Source organism: Peromyscus eremicus, chromosome 8a, assembly GCF_949786415.1.
Source record: "Peromyscus eremicus chromosome 8a, PerEre_H2_v1, whole genome shotgun sequence".
NCBI lineage: Eukaryota > Metazoa > Chordata > Mammalia > Rodentia > Cricetidae > Peromyscus > Peromyscus eremicus.
The window spans coordinates 21,424,812-21,437,954 of NC_081423.1; the positions used below are offsets into that span (position 1 = coordinate 21,424,812).

Here is a 13,143-nt window from a genome sequence, read left to right on the forward strand (position 1 = left end):
TGTGAACCACTGTATGCATGCTGGGAAAGGAGTGTTGGTCCTCAGCAAGATCAGTACGTGCTTTCAACTGCTGACCCATCTCTTCAATCACTTGCTCACACTTTTAAGATCATAACACATTCACCTCCCTTCACTCCTTTAACTTCTAGTTTACAGCTGCGTAAACTTGGGGAAGCCATCCATCCAGTTGTGCTGTGACATTAGCATTCCTGTTTTGGCCTCCTCTGTGCTCCACTCACACATCATCTGAATCTCCAGAAGGGAAGAAAACCTCTCCACAAGATCTCACTTTCAAGTACGAAGTTAAATTAGACTTCTAGACCAAGAGCATTTGTCCCCATTCTAAACCACGGAATAGCTTAAAGACACATAGGATCTTTGCTTTTGTTTTTCAAACAGAATTGAAAGCAGTTTTGCAGATTCTTACCTTGGGGTTCAGGGTCTTAAGTTTCACTTCACTTGTCAGCCAGAGTTGAATGAGAAAGTTGAATGTCTGTAATACAAGGTATTTAATAAAGCATGTTAACAACACCTTATCTTGTATTTCACTACCTAAGCTTTTGTATATTATAAGCATGCACATTCACACACACTCTCTCTCTCTCTCTCTCTCTCTCTCTCTCTCTCTCTCTCTCTCTCTCACACACACACACACACACACACACACAAACAAACACACTCATATAGTCTAGGCACTATAACACTATTATAGTGATCATTTCCTTAGAGTATGCTGCTACAGAAGACTGACAGGATGCCAATATTTGTCTTTCAGATGCAAGTTTTTATTACAGAAGACGTCTACTAGATCCCAATTGGCTGGAAAGAGTAGGCCAAGACAGAGCCCAGATCACTACCTCAATATGTTGTCTCTTTCACATTTATGGTTGCTAGTCCCATAATAAATCTCCAGTCATAGGAAGACACATAAGTGGTATAATTTGGCCATAGACAGCTCTTATCCCTTTTTGCTTATGCCTGAGCAAATTTGAAATGCCCAGGGAAAATGTTCTAAATGCAAATTTTAAGTATTTTGCAAATCATTTACCTTTCTGTGAAGTGGATTGACTACCCCGAGAAAGGGTACTGCACGGGTGTACATTTCAATTAGCACTACCCATGTTTGCTATATAACTTTGCAGGAGTCACTTTATTTTAAATGCACACACACAGATCAAATATAAAGCTGGCAGTGGATCTGAACCCAAATACTTCCTACTGTCTGCTTGGCTTCTTATCTTTGTTATGTTTAGATGTGAGGTACTAATTGCCTTCATATATATTTATTGACTGTTAGAGGGAAAAACATACCAGAGAAAAGACAGTCCTATATAAGGGCATTCAGTCCCATACAGGCACAGAGCAGCCGCAGATGCTCTAGCAAGCCTTCCACACCCACCAGTACTCCAAGTACACCTTGCAAACACCATGAAGTAAAAGTTGGTACTTTTAATAGGATGTGACTGACCACAGAGTTAGAAGATTTAATTACATGGTAGCCTGAAACCTCGAATTGCAGGCTATTCTATGTCCTTCTGTAATATTTCATCAATAGATGTCTTGAACATCACAGAATTTCCCAGTGATGTTTGGAGTTTGCACCATGCTAGGTTCGTCATCGGTCGATCCTTTGTTCAGTCAATAAACCTGCCCTAGACTCAAGTCCCATATGATACTCTAAGGTGACCCAGGTTTGTGAGAGAGCTGTGCCTTCCAGGTGCCAACAGTAAGGCCTCATTGCTCAGGGTGTGGCCCCAAAGCCCAAGAGACCTCTTGGTATCAGTCTCCAGCCCCAGTCTTCTGAATTAGGAATAAAATTATTAACTTGCCTGCATATACTGCGGACTTGTAACTATTTCAGACACATGGTCGAGGAGGTTGGAAGTCTTCAAAAATCTTAACGTACGTTCAAATTATCTAGGGCATACTTAAGAAAACCTGCCGCTCCTAAGCCTGCATTTCTCAGGTAAGGTAGGCTAGATTCTTACTGAACCATGCTGATTGATTGTTGGAATACCCCAGGGCACCCCGCAGGGTCTTTGAGAGACACCAGCAAGTTAGAGGGTAATAGCAGGCAGAGGGGCTTCAGGGCTGGTGGGACGTCATAGAAATCAATACTGAAAGGAAAAGACCTTGGGTTTGAAAGTACGGTGCTTTGTGTTGCTGGCATTGAATCCTTCCCTTTTTGGTTTAGAATGGATGAGAGCCCGCCTAATTGCTGCTCCAGCTTACAAGGGTCACGGGCTGTAATATCTAGTGCTGTATGAGGTCTTCTGGGGAGATAATGCATATCAAATAATTTAGACCATTTCCGCGTCTGATAAAATGGATTTTTGACAGAAACAGGACAGTCTAAACTCTCTTTCCTACTGGGGCTAATCAGTGAGTGTTAAGATACTTGTTCATTATGACTAAGCATCCGCGTCACGGAATACTTTTCGAAAGTAGACTACAGCACGTTTGTGGAAAGGGAGAGCAATGAAATGTGTTCATCCTAACGAGGCCTATGAGCTGTCCTCAGAAATCTTACAAACGTGCTGCTTCGCACTTTCTGAACAGTAAACCCAAGAGTGAACATTAACAATATGCCCAAGCACAGCTTTATATAACCACGATTGAACGTCTGCTGTCCAATTCCGTTCCTACTCTTACTTTTCTGAGCCAAGTTAACAAGGAAAAGGTTTTCAGGTAACCTAGATTTGCTGTTCTTATAAGTGCTTGTTATAGCTGTAGCGAAATAAAAAGAAGTGCCGGGTGGGAGGTACACATTATCACCCATAAAAATGAGCAAGAAAGGAGTCATTTTAGGCCTGCCTGTTGGATAAGAAGCAAAGAGACCCATCAGAAGTGCAGTTCTGGAAATTCCCTAATTTTCAGGCCATCACAGACAGAAAAAAATTCTCACTCCCAGACAAGATCTGGTTTGAGGTTGTTGCCTAGGTGACCCTGCATCTTAAGTAGTTGTTGAAAAAAATCCTGGGCCTTTTGCTCAGAGATTCCTTTTTCAAAGAATTTGTCTGGTAGAAATATATAGATCAGAGTATAAAGATGTGAGTAGAAAGGCATTTACTATAGCTCTTTTTCTAAAAGTGAATAATTGTAAATAATACAAATAAATACTGATAAAACAGTATATGAATAAATAATAACATAACCACCCAATGGAATACTATACAGTCATTAAAAAGAAAGACCTATATGTTATATCTAGGTTATTGATATGAAAATTTACTAATTAGTAGGTTTAAAAATTTAATAATAACATATATGAGTCATAAAACACAAACACAGCAGAATATAAAAAAAGTCCAATTTTAATGATTATCAAACAAAATACTGACATGTAACTTCTGAATGAAATAGAACTATAGGGACCTTTGGTAGTCAAATATATGCTTTAATGTTTAGTTTATTTACTAATTAGTTTTAACATAAAAAGACTATGTTATAAAGATTTTAATATATTAGCAATCCTAATCTATTTATTCCATTTTTTTCCCAGCCATTCACTTACAAATCAGCTATCTGAGATCTGGTGATTGACAATTTAGCTGTTCAGAAAAGCAGAGAAATAGCTAACACACACTAGAAACTCAAAAGAGCAAAATCCTGCTTGGTTGTCTCTCCCTTCTGAATACCTCCCAGCAAGGATTTTCAGAGTCTCCAGGGTTGTGCAGAGGAACCAGAGGAAGCAGAGAGATCAGTATCAACAGACAAGAAAGCTCAGCCTGAAGCCGAGAAAGGGGAAACTGCATCGTGAATGTTCCTTTCAAATTAATAATCTGGCAGTTAATTTCTGAACTAACTCTAATTTGTACGTGGCACCTTCTGTCAGAGCTGTCAACACGAGGAGTGCTTTTATTTCACACTGGCCTGCTAGCTGGAAGGGCTGGCTTGGGTCCAAGTGCTCACCCTGCTAGCACATGCTGCCATCAGCTTGGACTCTTCGTCTGAAACCATTGGATAATTTCATGAGCACATGCAGGTGGCTATTTATAAATGCGATTCCTGCTTAGCAAGAGGAACCCTTGCCCTGCCTCCAGCCCTGAGCCCTTCCTCTGATAATCAAGCTTCTAAACCACAAAGAGGACTCCACAGGAGCAGGAAGGTTAGGGTTTGAGAGGCTCTAGATTAGGCATCTGAATTTTAGGAATTGTGTACTACCAGCAACTTATAGGATATGGGAGGGGAACAAACCATGGCCAATGGTACCTGGGTCTTTCCCCTTCTAAAATGCCCACTTTGCTAAAGACCTCCAAGCCTTAGAAGCAGTTGATGGAAACAGTTGCTTGTCAGAAGTGCCATCTATTGTGACAAGATGGAGTTTTATATGAATTAATTTGAAAATGTGGAAACCCCAACCCTGACTTCTTTTTTTTCAGGACATGTGCCATTCATTCTCATCTCCTTTTAAAGCCCTTTGTCTTCTTTCTTGGCTGATAAAACCTTCTAGTTATTAACAGAAAGGGAAGCCCCAATGATGCCCAGCCTAACCTAATCACCCATTGGGGTGGTTTGACTAGGTACGTCCCCCATAGACTCATGTGTTTGAATGCCTGGCCCATAGAGTGGCATTATTAGGAGGTATGCCTTGTTGGAGGAAATGTGTCACTGTGGGTGGTAGGCTTTGAGGTCTCATATATGCTCAATCTATGCCCATTACACAGTTGCTTCTGCTACCTGTGAATCAAGATGTAGAACTCTTGGCTACTTCTCTAGAACCATGTCTGCCTGCACCCCACCATGAATAAAATAAAATAAACCTCTGAAAACTATAAGCCAGCCCCAATTAAATGTTTTCCTTTGTAAGAGTTGCTGAGGTCATTTTGTCTCTTCACATCAATAGAAGTCCTAACTAAGACAGAAGTTGTTATCAGGAGTGAGGTTTTTCTGTGATAGGCCTGACCATAATTTATTTGGAGGAAAGTAGATTTGGGGATTTTTGGATTAGGAAAGCAGTGGAATGCTTTAAGCACTGCTTAATCGGTCACACTAGTAGGAAAATGAAAGACAGTGGGGGTGAGGGTAATTTGAACTGTGGGGCCCTGACTCAAGAGGTTTCGGAGGAGAATGTTAGTATGTGGCCTAGAGACTATTCCTGAGATATTTTAATGAAGAATGTAGCTAATTTTTTGCCCTTGTCCAAAAAGTCTGCCTGAGGGTAAAGTGAAGAGTTTTGGCAGAGGAAATCTCAAAGGAGCCCAGTAAAGACTCTGTTATGTGGTTATTAGTGTTAATTCTAAAGAAGATTTATAATGAAAAGGAGCAAGCTATGCAAGTAAAAATAAAAGATATATAATTTGAGGAGAAAAGGGACACCAGAAAGTGGAATGCAATGTTCAAGGAGATAAACAGATGATGGGTGATATCACTTTGTATGCTGTGAATGTGTTGCAATGATTGGTTGAAAAATAAAATTCTGATTGGCCAATAGCCAGGCAGGAAGTATAGGTGGATAAGCAGACAAGGAAAATTCTGGGAAGAGGAAGACTGAGTCAGGAAACATCAGCCCACCATCCAGAGAGCAGCATGTAATGGCGCACAGGTAAAGCCATGGAACATGTGTCAACATATAGATGAACAAAAATGGGCTGAGTTTAAGTGTAAGAACTAGTCAATAGTAAGCCTGAGCTAATGGCCAAGCAGTTTTAATTAATATAAGCCTCTGTGTGTTTACTTGTGGGACTGGCAGGTGAGAGAGATCTGTCCTGATCACAGGCCAGGCAGGATACAGAAAAACTTTCAGTTACAAACAGACTAAAGAAAAACCTTAAGTTAAATGGAATAAAGGGAGTGGTGACACTAGGATAAGATCCCACCAGCCAAGCTTCTAACTTATGAAAAGAGAAAGCTGGTGAAGATGCAGTAGAATGATGGGGCCATGTTCCAGTTCCAGTTCCAGCAATCTGCAGAAATTGGCAGCTCGGGCAGGGGGTTTGGGGCTTTAGAGTGAAGGATACAATAAAAGGGTTATGGAATCTTCCTCAATGATTAAGGAAAGCCACTGAAGCCAGGCATGTGTCAGGGATGTCCCTGCATGGAGGTCAAAAAAGGTGACAGTGTGAAGCTGTGAATGTGAAGCCTGGATTGCCTTGGAGACTCTAAGATATTGGAGATGCCAGAGCCATGGAGTACCTGCCAGGGAAAGCTGCTAACAGAGAGTGGAACCAGCCCAAGAGGAAGAAGTGTATTGCAGTCAACAAAGCTGAAAGAAATTGAAGATTTGAAGACAGCTTTGACATCAGACTTGGAGATACAGAGTTTGGTGCTTGCCCAGCTGGTTTTTGGTCTTGCTTTGGTCAAGTATTTCCTCACTATGCACCCTTTCCTCCATTCTGGAATGGTAATGTGTATCCTGAGCCCCTGTATGTTGCAAATATGTGATCTGCTCTTAGACTTTGATTTTATAGGGTTTTAAAGTGAAGAGACTATATAAATCTCAGGAGAGACTTTGAACTTTGGGCTACTAAATAGGTACTAATATTGATTCTATAAGCTTGGATATTGTACAAGTTTGAGACTGTTACAGATTAAGGGGACTTTTGAAGTTGGACTGAATCTACTTCTGTATTATGTTATGGTTACACTCCCATATCACTGTATAACGTTGAAAGAAGTCAGAGCAGGAACTCAAGTAGGGCAGGAATCTGGAGGCAGGAGCTGAGGCAGAGGTCATGGAGGGGTGCTGATTACTAGCTTACACTTCGTGAGTTTCTCAGCCTGTTTTCTTAAAAAATCTAGGATCACCATCACAGGGATAAGACAACCCACTATGGGGTGGCCCTTCCCCCATCAATCATCAATTAAGAAAATGCCCTATATGCTTATCTACAAACTGATCTCATGAAAGCATTTTCTTAACTCTCAGATGACTTCAGCTCACATCAAGTTAACATAAAATTATCCAGTACAATCTTAAAATGAATCTTTTAAGGAAACATCCTGGTTTGTACATAGAGGCAGTACCAACTGCCAATACTGTGTGGCTGCACAGAAAGTCTTGCCCCTGGGGTGCTCAGTTCTACACATATGCTCCAACTCCTTCAATTTCTTACTTCTAGGAATATGATACCTTGGTGGGTCCCCACGGATGACTTTGATGAAAATCTCTCTGATTCCCACTATACTTTTGTGAAAACTTTTTCCTGATACAAGACCTTTAGGGAAGTGCAAGCTTCTAAAACCAGGATTGTTCCATGAAAGTAGAAACACAACATGAGAATCTAGGACTGTAAAAGGAAATTTTATTTTTATTTTTATTTTTTATTTTATTTATTTATTTATTTATTTTTTGTTTTTCGAGACAGGGTTTCTCTGTGTAGCTTTGCGCCTTTTCCTGGAACTCACTTGGTAGCCCAGGCTGGCCTCGAACTCACAGAGATCCACCTGGCTCTGCCTCCCGAGTGCTGGGATTAAAGTTGTGCGCCACCACCGCCCGGCTGAAATTTTATTTTTAAAATGCACTCTCCCATGTCTACATTCTATAAGATGTTAGTAAGCATAAAATAGATTAAAAGAAGTACGTCTGGGGAAAGTGGGTTAGCAGGTCATTTGTTTTCAGTTGTTTGTTATTGCTGTCAATTTTATTGTTTTCCTACAGGATTCTCTGGTTTGAAAGTCAATGTACTTGTCCATCTCCAGTTAATACTTGGTGTATTCTAGTTTTTCTGACTTTATTATTACATCCGAATATTTAATAATTCTGACATTAATCATCACACAAAGCAAAACCAAAAGCACAGTAAGAAAACTTTGCCATTGATTTAGAAAGCAATATTTTTTAGATATTCAAGAAAAAAAAAACCAAAACCTTGTTTTAGCCTAAAACAGACTTTGAGAAGACATAGTATGTAGGCTAATCCAGGATGTCTCTGGAGCATCATGCCCTCAGTTTCCAAATGACTATCTTCAGAAAACAGGGGCAAAATCATGACCACATTATCACCATCATCTTTAAAGCTAACCTTATTCAAATGTTCAACCAATAGGTAGAGCTTCTGCTCTAAGCCAACACACTGCAGGAGAGTAACAAATACAGCATCCCTCTTATTATTCTAAACGAAGACTCACATTACTGGAACATGAATTCATGCATTCATACTCATTTAATAAATATTGGCTCACATGTTCCAGGCATAGCTTAAAGAATGTTTGCATAAGCAGAACATCTTACAAAGAATGAGGGTGGTAAATGGTTTCAACAAAACAGATTTAGAGATGAAAGATATCTTTCAGTAAAGATATTTTCTTCATTGACAGTGAAGATGCTCAAGTTTCTATGTCCAGTGTGTTTGTAAATGCCATCTGTAAAAGGCTTGCTCCTTAGGTGGAGAAAAATGAAAGCCTTAAGAAGTAAGATATACTCAGACCTCACCAGAGATGTTTCTTCACACAGAGAATGGTGGTCAACACAGAAACCCATAATTGGTTAAAGTACAGGAAATCAGTATCTTTTGGGTGCTCAGCCACAGTGATATATCTATAACACACTCCCTCTCAAGGCTTGGGGACCATTATAGAACAGTGATTAGACAGATTATAAGAGTCAGAGGTAGGACAGGACTGCCTACACTATTATAGTGTCTTCTGGGCATTAGAGAACATCTAGACTCATGAATTCATAGCAGCTATAGTTCTCTGCATAAGACGTGGACAAAATCAACCTGGTTAGGATTTTATGATGGAGAAGGGAGACACTCCCACCACTAACTGAGTAGTTATGGACAGTTGGTTTCTGGGGAAGGAAGAGTCAGTTTTTACTAAGGGTGTGGCTGTGCATGGGTCAATCATACTCTTTGAAAGAGCCTCACATCTAGGGGTATGTAAGTAGCCCAAACTGGACAGGGTGTGTTATTTTACAAAAAGGGAGGGTAAGGAGATGGGCATGGATCTGGAAGGAGTGAGAGGAGAAGGCTGGGTGACTCTGATCAAAATGTATTGTATTAAATTCTCAAAGAATAAAAATATTATATTAAAAAGCAAACAAAAGAATAAGTGCAGTATAGGGGAGACTCTAGGTTATTGAAGCAGGCACTCAGATTCTTTGAAAAAAACTTAATGTATACATTAAGATACGTGTGTGTGTGTGTGTGTGTGTGTGTGCATGTACATATATCTCCCAAATACACTATTCTCTCATTTTCTCATCTTCCTCCTCTTAAACTTCACCTGGATGTCCAGATAAACCACCATCTATGTATTCTTCTGGATTTGCAAGCTGCTTGTTCATGTAGCCGTCTACAGAGACCAGGTAGTCCTTATATTCAATTTCCCACTTAAGTTTCACCATCCCTGACTTTCCTGTCAGTCCAGGGAGAAAAGGCTTGGGACTGAGGGGTAAACTCATGGCAAACACGCATGAGCACTGTACCCCATTAGCTGCCAACCTCCTTGATAATCCTTTTTTTATTAATTTTTTTCATACAATATAGTTTGATCATGTTTTCCCTCCCACAGCTCCTCTTAAATCCTTCCTACCTCCCTACGCACTCAAATTTATGCTCTCTGTCTGTCTCACTCTTTCAAAAAACAAAAGCACAACACAACAACAAAAAAAAATCCATCAAAACAAAAACCCAACAAACACCAACAAAAATAAGTAAAACATCACACAAAATGAAAATCAGAAAAGGCAAAAGATCAGTAAGACAAAAATGTCAAATAAAAGGAAAATGAAACAAATGTCCACAAAAATACCATTGAAGTTATTTGTGTTGTGACATTTGTTTTGTGTTATACCCAGTGACACTCCATTGGAGAAAACTTATATTTTCTTTGCCAGTGGGTATCAACAGGAGATATCTTCTTAGTTAGTACTGGGACCCTGTGACCACTTCCCTCTCTCAGTGCTGTGACCCAGTCTGGCTTGAATCCGTGCAGGTTTTGCATTCTCCTATACCCATATTAATGTCTCACTTGGTCCACATCAGAGAAGCCTCTTCTTGTAGTAGGTGAGAATTAACAAAGAGACCCACTACTGGACAATATACAGAGAGTAGGAGATTTTTGAGCACACAGCCCTAAATGGAATGTTTTCCTCAAGACTCAGGGATCTATGGAGAAGATGGAGTGGAAAGATTGTATGAGCTGGAGGAAGGGCCAATGTCCATATGAACTCACAAAGATGGTGGTATTATCTCATGATGCAATCATTGCACATGCAGGTACTCTCTGGGGTTCATTGTGCTGTGCTGAAGAATTGGGGTTCTGAGAACTATTACAATATCATGACCTTATCTATTTGGTACTTCACTTGAGAAGGAAAAAAGAAAGAAAAAGAACAGGAAAGGAAAAGAAAAGTAAAAAAACTTACCTCTGCCTCTGACACCAATTCTTTTTTTCTTTTTTTTCTTTTTTTTTTTTTTTTTGGTTTTTTTTCAAGACAGGGTTTCTCTGTGTAGATTTGCGCCTTTCACTTGGTAGCCCAGGCTGGCCTCGAACTCACAGAGGTCCGCCTGGCTCTGCCTCCCGAGTGCTGGGATTAAAGGCGTGCGCCACCACCGCCCGGCTGACACCAATTCTTGACTCCTCATACCTGCACACTTCTTAAGTAACACACATGAAATAATGTGGCATACTTTAGACAGGTTGGTCAGCAAAGTTCTGGCCACCGAGATGAGTTCCATTAAGCACAATATGAGAAAGACTATGTGCTTTCCACTTTTGCAGTGTCACTAGAATGACAGTTCCCAGAGGATAGGGGATGTTCATTTGCCTATATTCACAGCTGTATCCCCAGTGCTTAAAGTCATGCCTGGTACCAAGTAAGAACTGGGTGTTTTCAGTGAGTGAATGTCTGACCAGTATGGACAGCCTTCTCCTTCTGCAGTGTTTCAAGGCATAGAACACCACCACAGCAACTGAGTAAATCTTAGGAGAAAGAGAATAAATATCCCTTATAGATGAAGTTAATGGGTTTGAGAAGAAAAACTGCCTTACTGCCTGTGGGTGCGAGAAAGAGAAGCATTCTTAATACCTGGGTTATGAGTCTGTATTAAAAAATAATTTCCTCTGGATGCTTGGTTTCATTTGGACCCGTCATACCAAATATAGTAAATGAATTATGCTAAAAAATAAGTTCCAAACCAAATAAATGTACATACACCTGCAGGCATTCCAATTGGATTTTTTTTTTTAAACTCAAAAAAGTAATTACGCCATTATCTATTACGGAACCTAGTGAGCTGTGAAGAGATAGGGCCGTTCATGTCTACTATTACTAAGCCGTTTTTTCTCGCTAAGAACTAATATGTCAGAAAAGTAGCCAAGAATAAAAAAACATTAGAAATATTGAGATTAATAACTATTATGGTCTCACAGCAGAAACGGAAAAACACATATATTGATGAAAAGTTAAATCTGAACCAACTGTCACTTTGTACTCAGATTCCAAAAATCATTCTAACTTTCAGAAGTGTATTTATGAATTATATTTTATTTGGGTGTGAATACCAGCAGGATTGCTACAGCTTCCCACCCCTGCTTCTACCACCTGACTTCAAAGATACTGACAGAGTGATTGATTTTTAAGGTTCCTGATGCAAGCAAGCCATATACACATGCATATAAAATGTGCCAAAGATACAACTTCATTCAGTTTATTCTGTCCTTTTCCTTTCAACTTTTTATTTGTGGGTTGTTAGGAGAAAGGTGGGAATTCCTGAACTTCTTCATGTGATTAGTCATCGTAACTACAACCTAACAATTAAAAATTACTAACCATTACCCTATGGAAAAAAGCTTGCTTCAGGCTCTATTATTACCTCTAGCAGTTCATCAGGCATATATTCTGTAATATATATCTTAAAGAAAGATCTAAAAGAGCTAAAATCATAATTGTGACAAAAGCAATAACAACAACAATGTGAGAAGCAACTGAGGAAGACACCAGATGTCAACATTCAGCTTCCATTTGCTCGGGTCCACCCACGTGTACCCCCCACACCAATATTCACATACATAAACATATAGGCATACACACAAATAAATAAGCAAATTTTCTAATTTTAAAATTAGAAAGAAAGGAAATGTTCTAAGAGTGAGTAGAACTGAAATTGGAGAAATTGGTTTGTAAGACCTGGTCACAATGTAATCCACAGGACAAGATCTGAGAGAAAGAACTCAAGAGTCTAGCCTGGTTACAGTTGTGAAGAATTGCTTTTCACAGTCTGAGTTTGAGTGAAGATTTTGGTAACTAAAATAATGTCTGTACTCTAATAATAAATATTTATTTTGAATTCAATTAGACTAAAACTGGAAAAGGCATTATTAATGATCTACTATAGTTTGTTATGTGAGGATTTAATGTAATTAAGGCCTTGATGTCTAGGGTCCAGTGTTGGGAGGTATTGTTGAAGGTATGAGAGATTCAACACAGTCAAGGTCTTTAGAGTATTAGGGGGCGCCTCTCAGAAGGTTGTTCTCTCAAAAGGGTTGTAATAAAAATCTGATGTTGGTTCAGCTAATCTTCTCTCGATGTTCCTGGTTTAAAGAAAAAAAATCATTTGCTTCCTTCCCCAAAGGTCCACCATTGCTTTCTAACATGCTAAGATATAACTGAGAAACAATACCAGCATCATGTCCTTTATATGCCAACATTTTGAACAAAATAAACTTGTTTCTTCCTAAGTTAGTAGCCTCAGGTATTTCATTATAGTAACATAAAGCTGATTAAAATATAGACACCCCAAAGACTTATTAATAAAAAACGTTTTATAGCTAATCAGTCTCACATTTACTAGGTGGCAACTTTGAAGTAATAGCATAATTGCTTAGATCTCCTCTAAGTGAGGTATATTCTACTATTTAGGGACAAACTGAACAGACAGACACATATAAATATTCCCAATCTCATTCAAAGGTCTGCCCCACAAAGTGCATCATTGGAACTGTTAGGAGTTGATGCTCCCTGTCTCACAGGTATGGTATGTCTACATACGTTATTGTAGACTGCGTGTGTTAAAACTCAGTGATTTCCTTGGTCTCCTTTGTTCTGCTATAGCAGAACACGTAATTTATAAAGAAAAGGAAGTTATTCCTCACAGCTAAGAGGTGATACGGCCCAAGGTCAAATTGTCGGGAGGGTTGATTGTAGGCAGGATAGCTTATAGGCAAATTTGCCTATGGGGTGAGGACTACAGTCTA

At 39.4% G+C, this 13,143-nt stretch overlaps 1 protein-coding gene across 1 annotated transcript; it reads right to left on the minus strand.

The window, feature by feature from the left end:
- Positions 1-9,157: 9,157 nt before the first annotated feature.
- LOC131916539 (small nuclear ribonucleoprotein F-like) lies at positions 9,158-9,346 on the minus strand. The gene has a single exon (XM_059269897.1). The coding sequence runs from the start codon at positions 9,344-9,346 to the stop codon at positions 9,158-9,160; it is 189 nt and encodes a 62-aa protein (XP_059125880.1).
- Between the last annotated feature and the right edge of the window lie 3,797 nt (positions 9,347-13,143).